The sequence below is a fragment of the Geospiza fortis genome, unplaced genomic scaffold (genome assembly GCF_000277835.1).
Source record: "Geospiza fortis unplaced genomic scaffold, GeoFor_1.0 scaffold590, whole genome shotgun sequence".
NCBI lineage: Eukaryota > Metazoa > Chordata > Aves > Passeriformes > Thraupidae > Geospiza > Geospiza fortis.
Window position 1 is genome coordinate 895,644 of NW_005054402.1, and position 14,702 is coordinate 910,345.

Consider the following 14,702-nt stretch of genomic DNA (forward strand, 5'->3'; position numbering starts at 1 on the left):
CTGCTGAACTCAACAAGGCTTTCAGCTTAGTTTCGGCTTCAGTTGTGCAATCTGCAGTTCAGAATTACTGCACCTGCTGTCTTTTCTGTATGGATTTACAGCAGCAGAAATCCCCTTGAGCTAGAAAGAATTTCTAAAGCCAGGTATCATTTATTTCAATCAGAAATGAAGTACACCCCTAATATCCAATTCAAACATAGTACATTCCCTCAGTGTAGACTGATTTCAACACGTCTTCCAAAAGTTTATAGCTATAATGAAAGGTATCAAGCTAAAAGTGCATTCAGTTGCAAGTTCAGGGCAATAGAGCTGCACATTATTTAGTTAAACATTTTAAAAAAGATAATATTTTTGGAAAGGCTATATTTGTGTCATGTAGCTGTAAATAATATTGGAAGAAGAAACTGAAGGATTCAGAACCAGCTGTGATAATGCAGCTCCTGCCTGCCTAGAGCAGGTCTGGATACATTCCACCTGGCTGACCACCTACAGCATGAACCCATTTACCCTGGCTTGCCTCTGTAATCAGTGGAGCAAGAGAGCCACTCCATGGGAGGAGTGATTCAGACCTTTGGTGTGGTCCATGAATCACCTGCTCCAGGTGCCTGTCTGTTCCCATTGGCTCCAGAGGGAGCCCAGGGCAGCTGGACTCTTGCTGTGGGAGCTGTGCTCGGATGTCTAAAGCAGCATGAGATGAACCGGGGTGTTGGATACGTGTGGGATCAGCACAGCTTGTTGCTGTAGGAAAGCAAGGGAAATGGATGTGGTTGTCCACAGAAATGAGCAGGGCTGGTCCTGGCTTCATTGCTGTGGATTTAGCAGCCCACGGTTTGTCTGTCTCAGTAATTTTAACTGGTCTGCAATTCAATTACTGGATTTGCAAGACTGAAGCCTAGAGCTTCAGAGCCATGGCAGCCTCTCAGGGTAGAGAATCACAGAAACACAGAATGGTTTGGGTCAGAAGGGACCTTAAAGATGATCCAGTTCCAACCCTCCCTACCTACCTTCCACTATCCAAGGCTGCTCCAAGCCTGGTCTTGAACACCTCCAGGGGTGGGGAGTCCATAACCTCTCTGGGCAACCCATGCCAGTGCCTTATCACCCTCTCAGCAAAGAATTTATTTCTTATATGTAATCTAAACCCACCCTCCTCCAGCTTAAGGCCATTCCCCCTTGTCATTCCATGCCCTTGCCCAAAGTCTCTCTCCATCTCCCTTGGAGGCCTTTTAGGTACTGGAGGGGCTCTAAGGTCTCCCCAGAGCCTTTTCTTCTCCAGGATGAGCAGTCCCAAATCCCTCAGCCTGTCTTCATTCCAAGAGAAAATAATGCTGTTATTTTCATAACAGCATTGTAATACCTGTCTGTATAAAGCTAGGTTGATTGCAGCGTGAAGTCTACAGACACTGAGCTCCTCTCCTCTCCTCTCCTCTCCTCTCCTCTCCTCTCCTCTCCTCTCCTCTCCATTAGGTTCTACCTGGATCACTTCAATATTGAGACTTCAGCTTTTAGAACGTTTTGACACCTGGTAAGAGAAAAAAATAAAATTATTGCATTATTTTAATAATATATTTAATAAACTTTATAAATAGTCCAGCTACAGGAAAACAAAAAGGATTTGCATGTGAAGTAACATTTCTGTTCCTGTAAATCAGTGTTTGAAGGAAAAAAAAAAGGATTTTTTTTCTGCTTTGTCTGCTATGCAAAGGCTCCTGCTGTTTCAAGTGGCTTTGGAGTAGGCACTAAGCAAAGTGGATCACAATTTCTATGTACTCAGTGTCCTCTACTATTAGTAGAGTAGTAAAGTAGATAAAAGCATTTGAAAAATAAAGAGACCTCAAATAGTACTTAAGCCTATTTTTAATCCTTACCTGACTAGATTTCAAGTGATAACATACCTTTCATTACATGCACATTGCCTGCATGAAATTGTTTGCAGCAATCACCACCTTCATTATTCAGATGCACACTGAATTGAAGCATTAACCTGTGTGTGTGAAGATAATAATGTTGGGAAGGTATTAGTCCCAAATCATATGTGTGTGACAAGGCTGAAGGACTTTTGTGCAACCAGCTTCAGCTTACAGGCAAATGAAAATGTAAATAACACTTTCAGTGAATCACCAGTTTATGCATGAGTTAAAATGTTTATTTTCACCATTTTAAAACTCCCCACTGTCTTCACAGTATTTACTAGGAATATTAATTTGCTAAAATGAATTAGCTGAGATGGTGACTAAAAACCAAGATGGCCTCAAAATGAAGTCATAAAGCAAACTGCAACAGATAAAGATTATAAAAACTGTGGACACTTGCAATGGCAACAGTGTGTTTGGCAAAAAAATATCTCCAGTTTCAAGGTGAGCCTAAGGCTCAGATGAAAATGTTTGCCAATAGATATGGTGTATTAAAGTGCTGTCAAAGTTCAGTTCCCAATATTATTTCTTGTTCTAACTAGTAGCAATTGTGCCTAGACAACCAGGTCATTTCAGACTAAATCTCACCTTTGGCATTTGGAGAAGAAGGTTACTAGGTTAGGATCTGACACAGAAAATGAGTATAGGTATAAGCCAGCTAATGGTAACCACTCAGCTCAGACCACCTACCAGCAGCCTGAAGCAGCAGAGTGACATTTTAAAGCAATCAGAGTCAGAAGAAAACCTTCAGGGAAAACAGACAATACTTCAGAAAAAGCAGCTCTACATTCGCCAGTGGGAAAAAACCCAAGACCTTTGGGAACAGTGCTCAAGTCAACTTGAAACAAATATCAAGAAAAATAATGGAAATATAGAAAATGGGGCTTTTTTTTAAGTAAATTCCTTACCCACTTGCTTCTATATTGGCCTATCCTTACCCAGTATTATCCCTGTGTTGTGAGTGGTGTCATCTTTAGCTTTTGAAGAAAACACCATAACTTTGAGCAAATTGCCTGCAAATCCATGAACCCAGAGCACACAGCACATGGGCTGGGTGAGACATGCTGTGGAGAGGAGATCCTCATGGAGAAGGCAGGATCCTCTCTAATGCCAACAGAAGCAGAAGCTGCCTTTGCACAGCCTTGCTCATATGGGTTATCCCTACTGCTGGACTCACAGTGCCCTAAAGTAAGGGAGTTTTAGGATTTCTGTCTGAAATTTTAATTTTAGTTCTGCTATGATATCCTAGTTTTGAGATTAATAGTTTACAGATGCTAAGTCCTTACAGAACCATCTGTTATTTTAATAATGACTAAAAGCACAGTGCAGCCTAGCATCCTTTCTTGGCTGGCAGAGTGTCTGTTACTAATCTGGCCCAATTTACCTTCCCTCTGCACAGAAACACCCTCTGTAAACCTTATGGTCATCTCATACTGCCTCCTCCAGCTGGAGTCAGGCTTTGTGTGTGCAGCTTGTGCTGCTCAATCCATCCCCATGGGTCACTCTGAGTTCAGGCTCCTTTCAGGAATGCCTTTATCTGCACCTGAGGTTTCATCCAGTGTGTCCCCAGCTGCCATTGAGGTCTCCACATGTTTTTGACTCAGCTCCCAACAAAAGGTTTGTCCCTGCCTTGTGTGAGATAACACTCTTAGTCACTCTAGTGCTCCTTTTCCCATTTTCTGTTTGCCTGAATGCTTGTTCCTTTGCACAGAGGTATTTACACAGCTTTTGTCAAATTACAATTAATTAAGGTTGGCTGTTACTAAATAAAAAGTCATTTACTATCTAGCTGCTGCAGGTAAGGTGACATGATGTGTAACTTGGAAAAAAACCAAAAGACAAGAGAAAAAACTGTGAAAGGTTGTCCTCTCCCTGCTCTTGGTTAGGAATCATCATTTCTAGGAAGGTGGACAACAGCTGAACAAACCTTGTCATTGTCTTACACTAATCCTTAAACGAAGTGAGAATAACATGTGCAAGATATAAAAGGGAATAACTCATAATAGCAGAAATCTGCAGCCCTGATATTATTCATCTGTGCCATAACAAGCAGGGGAACTGATTTATTTTGAAGCTAAATTCCCTGTTCTCCTGAACACAGTTCATATTAAAGACCCTTTGACCACACATCTGTTTGCATTGTAATCCACATCTAAAAGAGTCAACAGAAAGATTGACTCAGGAGGTGGTTCTAGCTTAGGTCTGCGAGTTAAGCTCCCTCAACACACTTCAGCTTTTGCACAAAGAGCTACAAGAACACTCCTCACCTTTTCCTTTTGTGCTACAATCAATCATCCAGCTCTCCAAACAAAGGTCAGGTCCTCCCCCAAATGCAAACAACACCTTCCCTTTGTCTCTCAAACAACTTTAAATTACAATGCATAAAACTTCCAGGAATCATTAGCATTTCTTTATGCACAAATGGGAAATATTAAGTCTAGCCAAGGTGAGATTAATCTGGCAGTTTCAGTCTGGTGAAGTGCTGCCCTCACCACAAAAGCCATCGAGGAACTTGGCACTAACTTGCTCTTTGTACTTTTTACCTGTGAAGCCGCAGACTGAAGTGGCGGGGACTCAGCTGCCTGGTGCTGGAATCATTTAGGGCACTGGAAAAGCACTAGCAGAACTCCTTTTACTTTGGCCACGTAAAATTTCTGATTTTTTTTTTCTGTTAGATAATTTCCTCAGTGTCTGCAGCTGCTGCCCGCAAAAGCAGAAGGAACAGGGAAGAGAACAGAAGGTTAATTTCAGCATCACAGGTTTTGTGTTGACCCAAAACACTAGACTGAAGGAAAATGCTGAAAATCACAGAAACTGTTCTAGTGTACACCAGGATTTAAGCCAATTCTTGCATTTAAACCTGTAAGAATAAAACAGTGGCTCAAAATCACTCCTGCTCTGGCTGACCCTGGAGATGCAGCAGATGGCTCTGAATTTGTACTTTTTATTAATAAGCTGGCCCAGAAACACCACATTTGTTTCTACCAGAATTTGGCTGCTCTTGGAGATTGCCATAGGGATATATTTCCTTACAGATGCAGTGCAGAGCATATAAGGGACAGACAGAAGTTGGAGAAGGAGTATTGAGAAATAGCCCTGTCAAGAAAATCTTGTTTTCCAGATTGTATCAAATAACTTTACGGAGGGGTGTGTGTGTATGCATAAGGAAACACGCACTATACACACACAGATATGTGGATACACACACACACAAGCACATGAGGATTTGGGAGACACATAATTTTCATGTCCAATACTTTCTTTCTCTCCTGTAATTAAATGTGCAGTTTCCTTTCACCCAAATAATATGGCACCAGTTTGATTTTAATATATCTTTGAGCCATGTACAAACAGTGATGTTCCTTGCATGAATATTCAGCATTTAGCTGCCACATACCCATGGATATTCAGCAAATAAAGGAATATGAAGGCACAAGTGATATAACAAATATTTTTGCAGTACCAAATTTTTGCTGTAAACAGAATAATCAAATTTTATGCCAGCCAAAACAGTGATAATTTAAATTTTTATCTGTCAAATCCAGTAATGCTTTGCTGGATTGGGTTGTTTCCTCCTGTCAAGGTCAGAATGTTTAGCAACAGCAATGGGATGATTCCTGGCTCCCAGTTTTCAATGCTCATGGAGATAGCATGTCTCAATTACAGCCAAAATGCTGCAGAAAAGCCTCTGTATCCAGACACCAGCTAGGTCATAGCAAGGTTTCTGAATGCACAAAGGAAGGGTTTTTCAGCTCCTGGGGTTCACTTTGCTTGCATGATTTAGAGGCTTTTTTTGTCTGCCTTTAATAATGCCACCTTTGTAGTACCAAAATACACCACTGAGAGAAGCTGGCAGCTCCCTGTGGCCTGCAGCTCCCCCATTCCTTCTCTTTGCATGGGGAAAAAAAAACCAATAACAAAACCAGAAAGCTGCCGCTGCTGCTGTGACATCTGACATGCTAATGTTGCAGAGCCAGGACACTCCCTGACCTGCTTACAGGTACCATGGCAATTCCATCTGTGCCCATTTTTCCCCAGATGAGGATGTCAAACCCTATTTGAATGCATGAGAAACCACTGGAACAGGCTGGCTGAATTACCAGGGGTGATTCAAGAACTGTCAGAGTCCTCTTCAAACCACCAAGAAAACAAGGGTTTGTCCTCCCTCAGGCCTGAGTGTTGGAATTATTCAGCATTTAATGAGGAGTTGGGGGATGAGTTTGTGGGAAGGAGATAAGGGATGAAAGTAACCTTTTAAAGGAGAAAATGGGACAAGCCTATGGGGCACTCCAGGTACCCTTTAAATAAAAGATACTGGGATCTGATTTCTCTATAATTCCTTCTCTAATTCCTCTGAATTAGCCTGTGGGAACTCCTCAGCCCTCACAAAACAAATTGAGCTCCCCACAAGCCAGACCTGAGGAACAGACATCAGACTTGCTGGTGAGGCCCCTTCTGGCAGAAGACCTACCTCAAGCCTATTTGAATCACCCATTAGTAAAGAAATCACCTTCAAAAAAAGTCAGTTCAACGTAAATTCCATCAAACCTAATAGTAATAAACCACAAACCAGTGATAATACTAACATAGGATATAGACAAGCATTGTGTGTAAAGCAAACTCTGGATTTTCAAAGGTGTTGGTTGACATTAAATTTGGTTAAGTAGCTGTGTGATGGCATCTTCTCTGAGTCTGTTGGTCTAGACACATCTGTAAACCTTAATTCACAGGAGTCAAATCTGCCTTTGGCTTTCAAGCTGAAAAATGATCTGGTCCTTTCACACCACTCAGCATCTTATCCAGTGGAAGTGATTAGGGAAGAATCAGGAATTTCCAGAGCTGAGGATTTCTGTCTCTGATGAGAATTCCCGCCTCCATTCCCACTTTAAGGCAAATTAGGTGGAAGGAGGAGATATTCCTAGGGAGAAAATCATGATCAGGGTAGCTTATACAATGTTCCAGCTGCTTTTAGTTATCCCCAGGGGCTGGAGGGAGCACAGGCATCGGTTCCATATCCTGAGGAGCTCAGGGATTATTTGGAACCTTGGCTAGGTACCTTTATCCCCCAGGATATTTATTAACTGGATGCAGGGTGGGGAAAAAAGGGTCCCCTCCACAGAATTACTCTTACCATCAAAGCCTAGGGTGTGGGGTTGCCTCTTGCTCAGCTCTGATGTGAAAATAAGGGGTTTAAATTCTTCCTCAGCCACTGAGTCATGTGAGAAAAGGTTCAGTCAGTCAGGGCTGGAGACCTTTAAGCATGACATTTCAGGAATTAAGGGAAAAAACCACTGCATGAGGTGAAGTGCCTTATAAACACAGTCCTCTAAAAGACAGTTCAACATTTAATAGCCCTGAAAATTCACGGGCCAGATGTGGAATTTGACATTCTGATTTAAAGATTCAGACATAAGTTTTTTCACATGAAGTTGGTTTTTTGGGTTTTTTCCCCCTTTTTCTGTAAAAAGTAGAACATGGTTTACAGAAAATTGGATGAGCAGGTCCACAGTGAATAACTTAATTAGGTGCCATGTAACAGAGCTGCATGCAGCCGTTAGCTGGAAATGTGCACTTTGCTGACTTTAATTAGTTTTAATTCATCTGCATATATATTAGCTGCTTCATGCACAAACATGCAGTGACACACACAAGCTTCAGCTTTACCATTCCAGCTGGAAACAGAAATGGAAGCACTATATGCTAAACTGGTGCTGAGGACAAAATAAAAATTAAAAAAAAAATTAATATTTAGCCCTGCTCTCTCACATGTCTCGTTCCAGGGAGAAGTGGAACTGAGGGAATTCACCAAGAAGTTTCATTTCCACTCCTGCCCTCGCATTTTGGATTCCTGACATGGTCAGAGTGGAGAGTGCAGCAAATCCCACAGTTGGTGAGAGCTCCCCAGCACTGAGGGCTGGCTGGGCTGGATGGCCAGGAGCAGTGCTGCAGCCACATGCCCTGTGGACTGCCGTGCACTCGGATTGCCATGGCAACCCTGGCTTTGGGGGGAATTCAGGCTATCCCGGCTTTCCCACGTTAGGGATTTCACAGCCAAGAAGCTGTGAATAAATTGTGCTTACGCTGAGCAGAACATAAATTAAACAATGTGGGATGTGAGGCACAGACCTGCCAGTGCTGCGCCCTTTTAATTCACATTTTCTCCGCAATTTCTGTTCAAAACTTGGCAATTTGCCTGGGAGTGACAGAAAGCACCTCTCAGGAGATGACTGGGAGGGAAACAAAGATAAGATTTAGCTCAGTTATTCACATACAGACATTAATGGCAAGAACAGTTCTATAGTTTCATTTTTATGTCAAGCCTTTCTCACACTTTATACGCTCACTGTCAGTGAAATCTAGTGCCAGGTTTGCCTACAAAACTCACCGACCTTTGTAAAGAAATTTAAACTTTGTACTTCCCTTTTGCCACAGGTGGTGTGCATGCTTGCAGAATAGCTGGTACAATCCTTTTAGAAGTTAGACCTGCTCAGAACAGCTCAGATTAAATTCTGCAAATAATTTCCTTAAAGTCAATACTCCTGCTGCGATCATTAGGATTAGGAGAATTAAGAAATAGAGAAGAAATAATTTTAAAAATCATGAGCATTTTTAATGGCAAGATGATTGCTCTCTGCAGAAGTTCTCCAAAGCCAGGTTCACTCACAGAAAATCCCAGTTGGGTGTTTTTTACATTTCCCATGACAATGGTCCAGTTTTATATCTGTGTAACTTCACACAGCACCGGCGCCTGCTCTCAAGGCTTGAACATTATGTAGTAAATAAAAAATACCAGTCTGACAGCTTTTTGAAGCACTCAGCAGAGATACAAAGTTGACATTAAGCTGCTTTCCGTAGCAAAGGCACTGTTTTATTACATTGTTCCAGAGATGCCTCAAGAGCTCCCTTAGAGTTGTTATTTTTTATCGAGTAGAGAACACACACAAACCCCTGCACTTTGCTGCAGGAGCTGATCGCTGGGAGAGCTGCCTGGAGCTCTGTGACCTGCACCAACACAGCACCAGAAACCCAAAGAAAGGAGAGCTCAGCCACCATCCACACAGGAACAAGCACACACAGCACTTGGAAAAGGCTTTCAGCTCCCAAAACCCATCAAGTCAGAGAAATCACTGAATCTAAACTCAACCTGGATGGCCAGCTTCAGGGATTTCAATGGTGTCTATTACATCACGTTGCACAAGAACAAGCCTGTTGTTTTCACTTCAGCCTGCTTTAAGAGAGGCATGTGTAATGCTCTCAGGAATGAGGCAGGGGCAGGAATGGGTCTGTGGACGGGACTTTTTAATGATTAAGAGTTGGTTCCACGCAGATTCCCACGAGAGAGCTGCATGACTCTGCCTTTCCCAGCAGCTGAGTAAAGCCCTGCTTCCTTCTCTCCCTGAACCCACAATTGCAACACACCCCACTCCTGTGAAGCAATCCTCAGCTGTGACAGTTTTTATTGAAACACAGATTCTCCAAAAGTTTCTGAACCTCTCCTCATAACTCCTTCCCCTAAACTCAGCTCACCCCCACAATTCCTATTTTTATGGTAGAAACAGTGAGCTAACTTCTCTCAATTTTTTTTTAACCAAAACACTGGCAGAGAAAAGCAATAAATCAAAGAGGAAAGACAACCTAGAAAAATATTTGTGCTAGAAGAAGAAGGGCACAAGGTATGATTAGAAATAAATTTGAATTGAAAGATACTCAGACAAAAAGCCTGAATTAAGAACATGCTGAGCGCCACAGAGAGCTTGGAGACACAGTCTGTTATTAAGCTTCCTCCATTAAACAATTAAATGAAGCAATTAGATTTCAGAAAGGAGACAATTATTTTAGGAATGAAACAAAGGCTGGAGGAAATGCAGCTGCCTGAGTGTGGAGAATGGAGAAAAGGAAACCAAAGCATTGTATTTGAAATGTTCACAACAACCAATTTGTGGAAGAGGATTTTTAATTAATAGTGTAGAAAACGTCTTTTAACTCAGTAATGAAAATAATGCAATTTAAAAAAAGGAAACCACCTCAATATGTGATTATAATTGATATCTTCAAAAATCATAGGCAATGGCAAGCAAGTGCTGAAAGGGACTGAGGAGTGACATGGAAAAACAATCCTCCGAGATGAGAATTCTCATGAGATGGCACTTTTAACTCTCCACGTGTTTTGATGTGCTGTTTTCTCAAGGCTGTGAGGAAAGATTACTCTCATGAGACCAAGAGGAAAAAGGTTTGAGTAATTCCTCACAGGCAGATACTCTTGCAGAGCATCCTAAAGGATTTGATAAAATGGGCAATTAAGTTATTTGTCTTATTCACTCACAGCTTTAAGTGCAGGCTGACACTCCACAGAGCACCCAAGCCTCTGTCAATTCGTTCTGAACACGTCCTCTAAAAGCTTGACCGAGCTTAGACTAAACCAGAAGCCAGGCTTTTAATTAATTATAAACCAAACATAACATCCTTAGCACAGCATGGCTAGCAGAGCAGAAGAGAAGGAAGCCTACCCACAGGCAGCCTCTGTCCCAGGCACACTGGCACTCGAGTCTGGGCTCCTGAGGGCTGGCAGGGAATCTTTTTTTCCTTACACCTCCCTGAGTGACAGCATGCAAATGTTGCTGCTGCTGGCAAACTGCAGCCTGTTTAGCACTTCTGAGAAGCTCAATGACAAAACACTTTGCTTTTTGTCTTTAATGCCCCGGGAAGGGCACAGGTAACACAATGCCTGTTTAGCACCACTCCTTGCTTTCAGAGTGTCCTTAACATCCACTTTCTCCCAGCCAGAGATCTTACTGCAGACAGCAATCCCATCAAACAGGAAAAAAACCCCGTTCCATTTATTTTGGTTTTTTTTAAGAATTATTTTTAATGAAATGTACACAGAATTATACAATATAAAATCTTAATTCAAGTTGTAAAAAATATGCATATGCGTTCAAGGCGTTTAATTTGAAAATAAGATTGTCAACTGGATCAGAAAACACTCCCTTACAAATTGCACCCTTTATCCCTCTTCCCAATAAAAAGGGACATAATCAACATTTGAATATCTCATAAAAACGATCTTAATTGGCCCTGAAGTATGGCACAGATGGATGCAGTCTAGGTCACTGCTTTCAGACACAGTAAAAGGATGCACAAAATCCTTAGAGAAACAAGAGGTTTTTACCTCCTGAAGCAAAATATTTCTTGTGAGTGCTTGGCTACAACCAACAGGTTATTCCAACTGATTCACAAAATATCCTGGCTGTATGCATTGGCAGTATACTCTTCCTATTCCACATAAATCTCCTTGGTGAAGCAGAAGGCTTATTAAAAGTGGATAAGAAAAGCACTTCAGCAGAGATTGGACTTGGAGATGTTTGAGCACTCACCTAACATCCTGCTCACTTCCACTCCTCTGCTCCCAGGGATTGCTCAGAGGCAGGAAGAAAAAGCTGCTGGAGCAATCCTTTTCTTTATTTACTGCAGAATGCATACTCCTGATGCCTATAAAACAAAAATCTCCAAAACACCTGAGCTTGTCACTCAGCTGCAGCTCAGCACCTCCTCCTGGGAGCCTGGAATTGGCAATTGATACAAGTAAAGGGAATAAGAACTTCTCCAAAAGGTAGACAGGCGGCAACTCCTTTGCTTGGATACAACCAGTGATACTAAATATACCAAATTGGAAAGATACTGAGAATCAGCACACAATGGTTTGGGCAGGGGGGGACACCTAAAAGATCATCCAGTTCCAACCGATGACTCCTTCCACTAGACCAGGTTGCTCCAAGTCCCATCCAGCCTGGCCTGGGGCCCTTCTAGGAATGTGGAAAAGAATCATTCAAGGGGAAAAAACCCCTGACTGAAATGATTTTTCTGTCATGTAAACTTAAAATGACTTACAGTTTCCACTAAGTACAATAAAGTATTCAAGCCTCACTGTTGGAGCAAAAGGCACCATGAGCAATGAAAATTATCAGTGTTACAATGTTTCTGCAGAGCAGTGACAGGTTATGTGCTGACACCCGGCCTTCACGGCAATGGCACCACATAAAAACAGCTTGGCAAGAGCTGAAATCCCACAGGTGCAGCAGCAATAAAACCCCTTCCAGTATCTGGACAGGCACTTGGGAGATGTCTGCAGAAACACAGGATCCTACAGCTGTTCAAGCAGTAGTGGTTTCATGGGATTCTCCCCCCGGAGGTCTCCACAGCCCTGCACATCCTGCACAGTGCAACTGTGCAATTTCTCCAGCTGTAAGTCAGGTGTGAAGGCCACTGGCTGAAGGTTGTTCCAGATGAAAGCTGAGAGCTGCATCTGACAGAGGCTGGTGAATCCTGCTCCCCCTGAGAGTGGCTCACACCTTCCAGCACACACGAGCAGTCTCTGTGGCAGAGGCCACGCAAGGATGCCCAGCAAAAAGCTCCAAAGCATCCCCAGCTTTGGAAAGAGGCTGCTGTGAACATCTTCTCTTGGATAGTTTAAGGAGAACTTCAGGATGCTGAAGGCACTTGGGGCAGACATTTGACTTCCATTTCAAATCCAGGCACGTTTTTCCCAAGAAAGCCACCACATTATTTAGTGTCCCTCTTGCACTGCAGTCTGAGGTTACAGTTGTCTTAAGATACTTTCATGGAGAGCAAGTATATTTGATAAATTTCCCAAGATAATTTTTTGCTACTCCAAAAGAAAAGCCAGCACCCAGCTGAAAGCTTTACTCCTCCCTTTCACATTGTATTTATAATAGGCCATTATAAAAAAAAAAATCCAACCTCTCCATGAGATTTTAAATTCCAGTTGTTTCAGAAGTGTCCCATGGATGTATTTCCAGTGGAGATGCATCTGAAAAGTGTCTGCAGCAAAGCAAATCTTTTCAGGTGAGTGGCAGAACAAAAGTGTGAGAATTTCTATAAAATGGGAGTTCAGATCTTGTGAAAGTTAAAATATCTTGAAATAAGCATCAAACTACAAAGTGCTCTCTGAAAGGCATCTGTTTCCATGTCTGTTTCACCTGAGCACAAATTAACTTATTAAGGCACATAAATAAATGGCATGATAAGCAGCCAGTGATAATTATTTTGGTCCAGAAGAGAAAAAGGCACTCTGACTTTTTTCATTCATAGCTTTACACTGTTTTCATTTGGTTCCACTGTTCACCTGTGAGATCTTCTCTTCAACCCAGTCTGCCACCAATCTCAGGTTGCAGCCCTGGAGGGCTTTTATTAAGTCAGCCACCTTTGCATCCTTCCCCTTCCACTTCTGCCACTCCCGAAGTGCCTGGAAAACCATTTCCTCCAGGTCATATCGATAGGCTGCCTCTACCTTGTCCAGCTTCACCTCTGGCAGCCCCAGCTCTCGCATCAGCTTCTTCCAATCCCTCCCAACATTGGCACGAATGACATCAAAAGCTACCTTCAGGAGACCTGAAACAGCAGAAGCACATCAAGTTAGCCATGCAGTTACTAAGAAACTCCAGAAAACGTTTAGAAGTTATTGGTTCTATTTCAGCAAAATGCCTGTTGCACTGCACATACTGAGAGTTCTACAGAAGCCACTGGACAGACTTGGAATCCCAAAAGATAAAAGTAAGATAAAAAAGGGGGGGGGGGGGGGGGAGTTCCACCCCAAAAGATGACTGTGTACACATTTACTGGGGTTGCTGGGGAGCCATATATGCGGGTGTGAAAAATGCATATTTTATGATTGGCTTTTCACAAATATTAAAATTAATATTATATGTGTTGTGTTAATAAGTTATGCTGTATTAATTCTCTTAAGTAGCGTGTTAAATATAGTTTTAGGTTATAAAAAATGTTAAAATAGAAACTGTGCTATGTAGGGTTCTTTTTTTTAAAGAAAGGACTCACAGCGAGATAGCAGCCACAGGACACCTGAATGTTACAGAAAAAAATAATTTATTGCCCTCTTATCAGAAGAAATGAATTTCTTCCCGCCTTGAAGGCGCTGTTAGGATTCAGAGGAAGAAGCTGATGATGACCAGACAGAATCCTGTGTTTGAATGGAATTTATGCATCATGTATGAAGTGTATGAATATGCAACAGGCTATTGCTTTTAAGGGTTAATCCTCTGTTAATGTGTATCCCTTTTCGGGCTCGTGCTGCCCAAAAAAAGGTACCCGGACGTCCGTAACTCTGTCTCTACTGTCTCGTATTGTCCTAATTCAAATTGTCCAAATTATTATTACTCTAATTGTATTACTATTCTTACAACCATTTTATTACTATTAAACTTTTAAAATTTTAAAAACAAGCGATTGGCGTTTTTCACACGGGGATATAACTATATAAAAAAACCTCTCTCTATATAATAATCCACCTACGTTTTTCATGCTCATCCGGCTGATCCTCGGGGGCCTGAAGTTCCCCCTGTTCGAACTGCTCCACCAGTGCCAGCAGGTCGCCCCTGCTGATGTCCCGCAGCAGCCCCTTCAGGAACCCCAGCTTGTCGGGCGCGATCACCTGCTGCTCCATCAGGATGCTGAAGAGCTCCAGGCCGACTCGCAGCGTCTCACGCTTTCCCTTTTTGATTATGTTGCGGCAGAGGAACTTCATGGAGGTCACCTCCGCGGCCGACAGGCCCGAGGAGATGGAGAGCAGCAGGCTCAGGAAACGATCCACGGCGCCGGGGCCCGCGCCCGGCACAGGCCGCGCGGGGGGGACTTCCGCGTCCTGTCCCAGCCCTCCGGAGAGCAAATCCATTCCTGTTTGCGCAGGGTGACCTCCCGGGAACACGGGGAGACACCGGAGCGACGGGACGGTACCGACCCGACCCGACCCGACCC

The 14,702-nt window shown here is 42.7% G+C and overlaps 1 protein-coding gene across 1 annotated transcript; it reads right to left on the reverse strand.

The window, feature by feature from the left end:
- Window positions 1–10,753: 10,753 nt before the first annotated feature.
- On the reverse strand, window positions 10,754–14,695 carry FADD (Fas associated via death domain). The gene is made up of 2 exons (XM_005426110.3): window positions 14,241–14,695; window positions 10,754–13,322 (listed from the first exon to the last, which is right to left on the reverse strand). Exons 1-2 carry the CDS (start codon window positions 14,617–14,619, stop codon window positions 13,036–13,038), a joined length of 666 nt encoding a protein of 221 aa, XP_005426167.2. The 5' UTR covers window positions 14,620–14,695; the 3' UTR covers window positions 10,754–13,035.
- Between the last annotated feature and the right edge of the window lie 7 nt (window positions 14,696–14,702).

Bases quoted from the DNA above. Each gene is read 5' to 3' on its own strand.
- FADD (XM_005426110.3), bottom strand. From the start codon at position 14,619: ATGGATTTGCTCTCCGGAGGGCTGGGACAGGACGCGGAAGTCCCCCCC. The intron at 13,323-14,240 runs GTAGGTGGATTA...CTGCTGTTTCAG, and splicing joins GCCGGATGAGCATGAAAAAC to GTCTCCTGAAGGTAGCTTTT.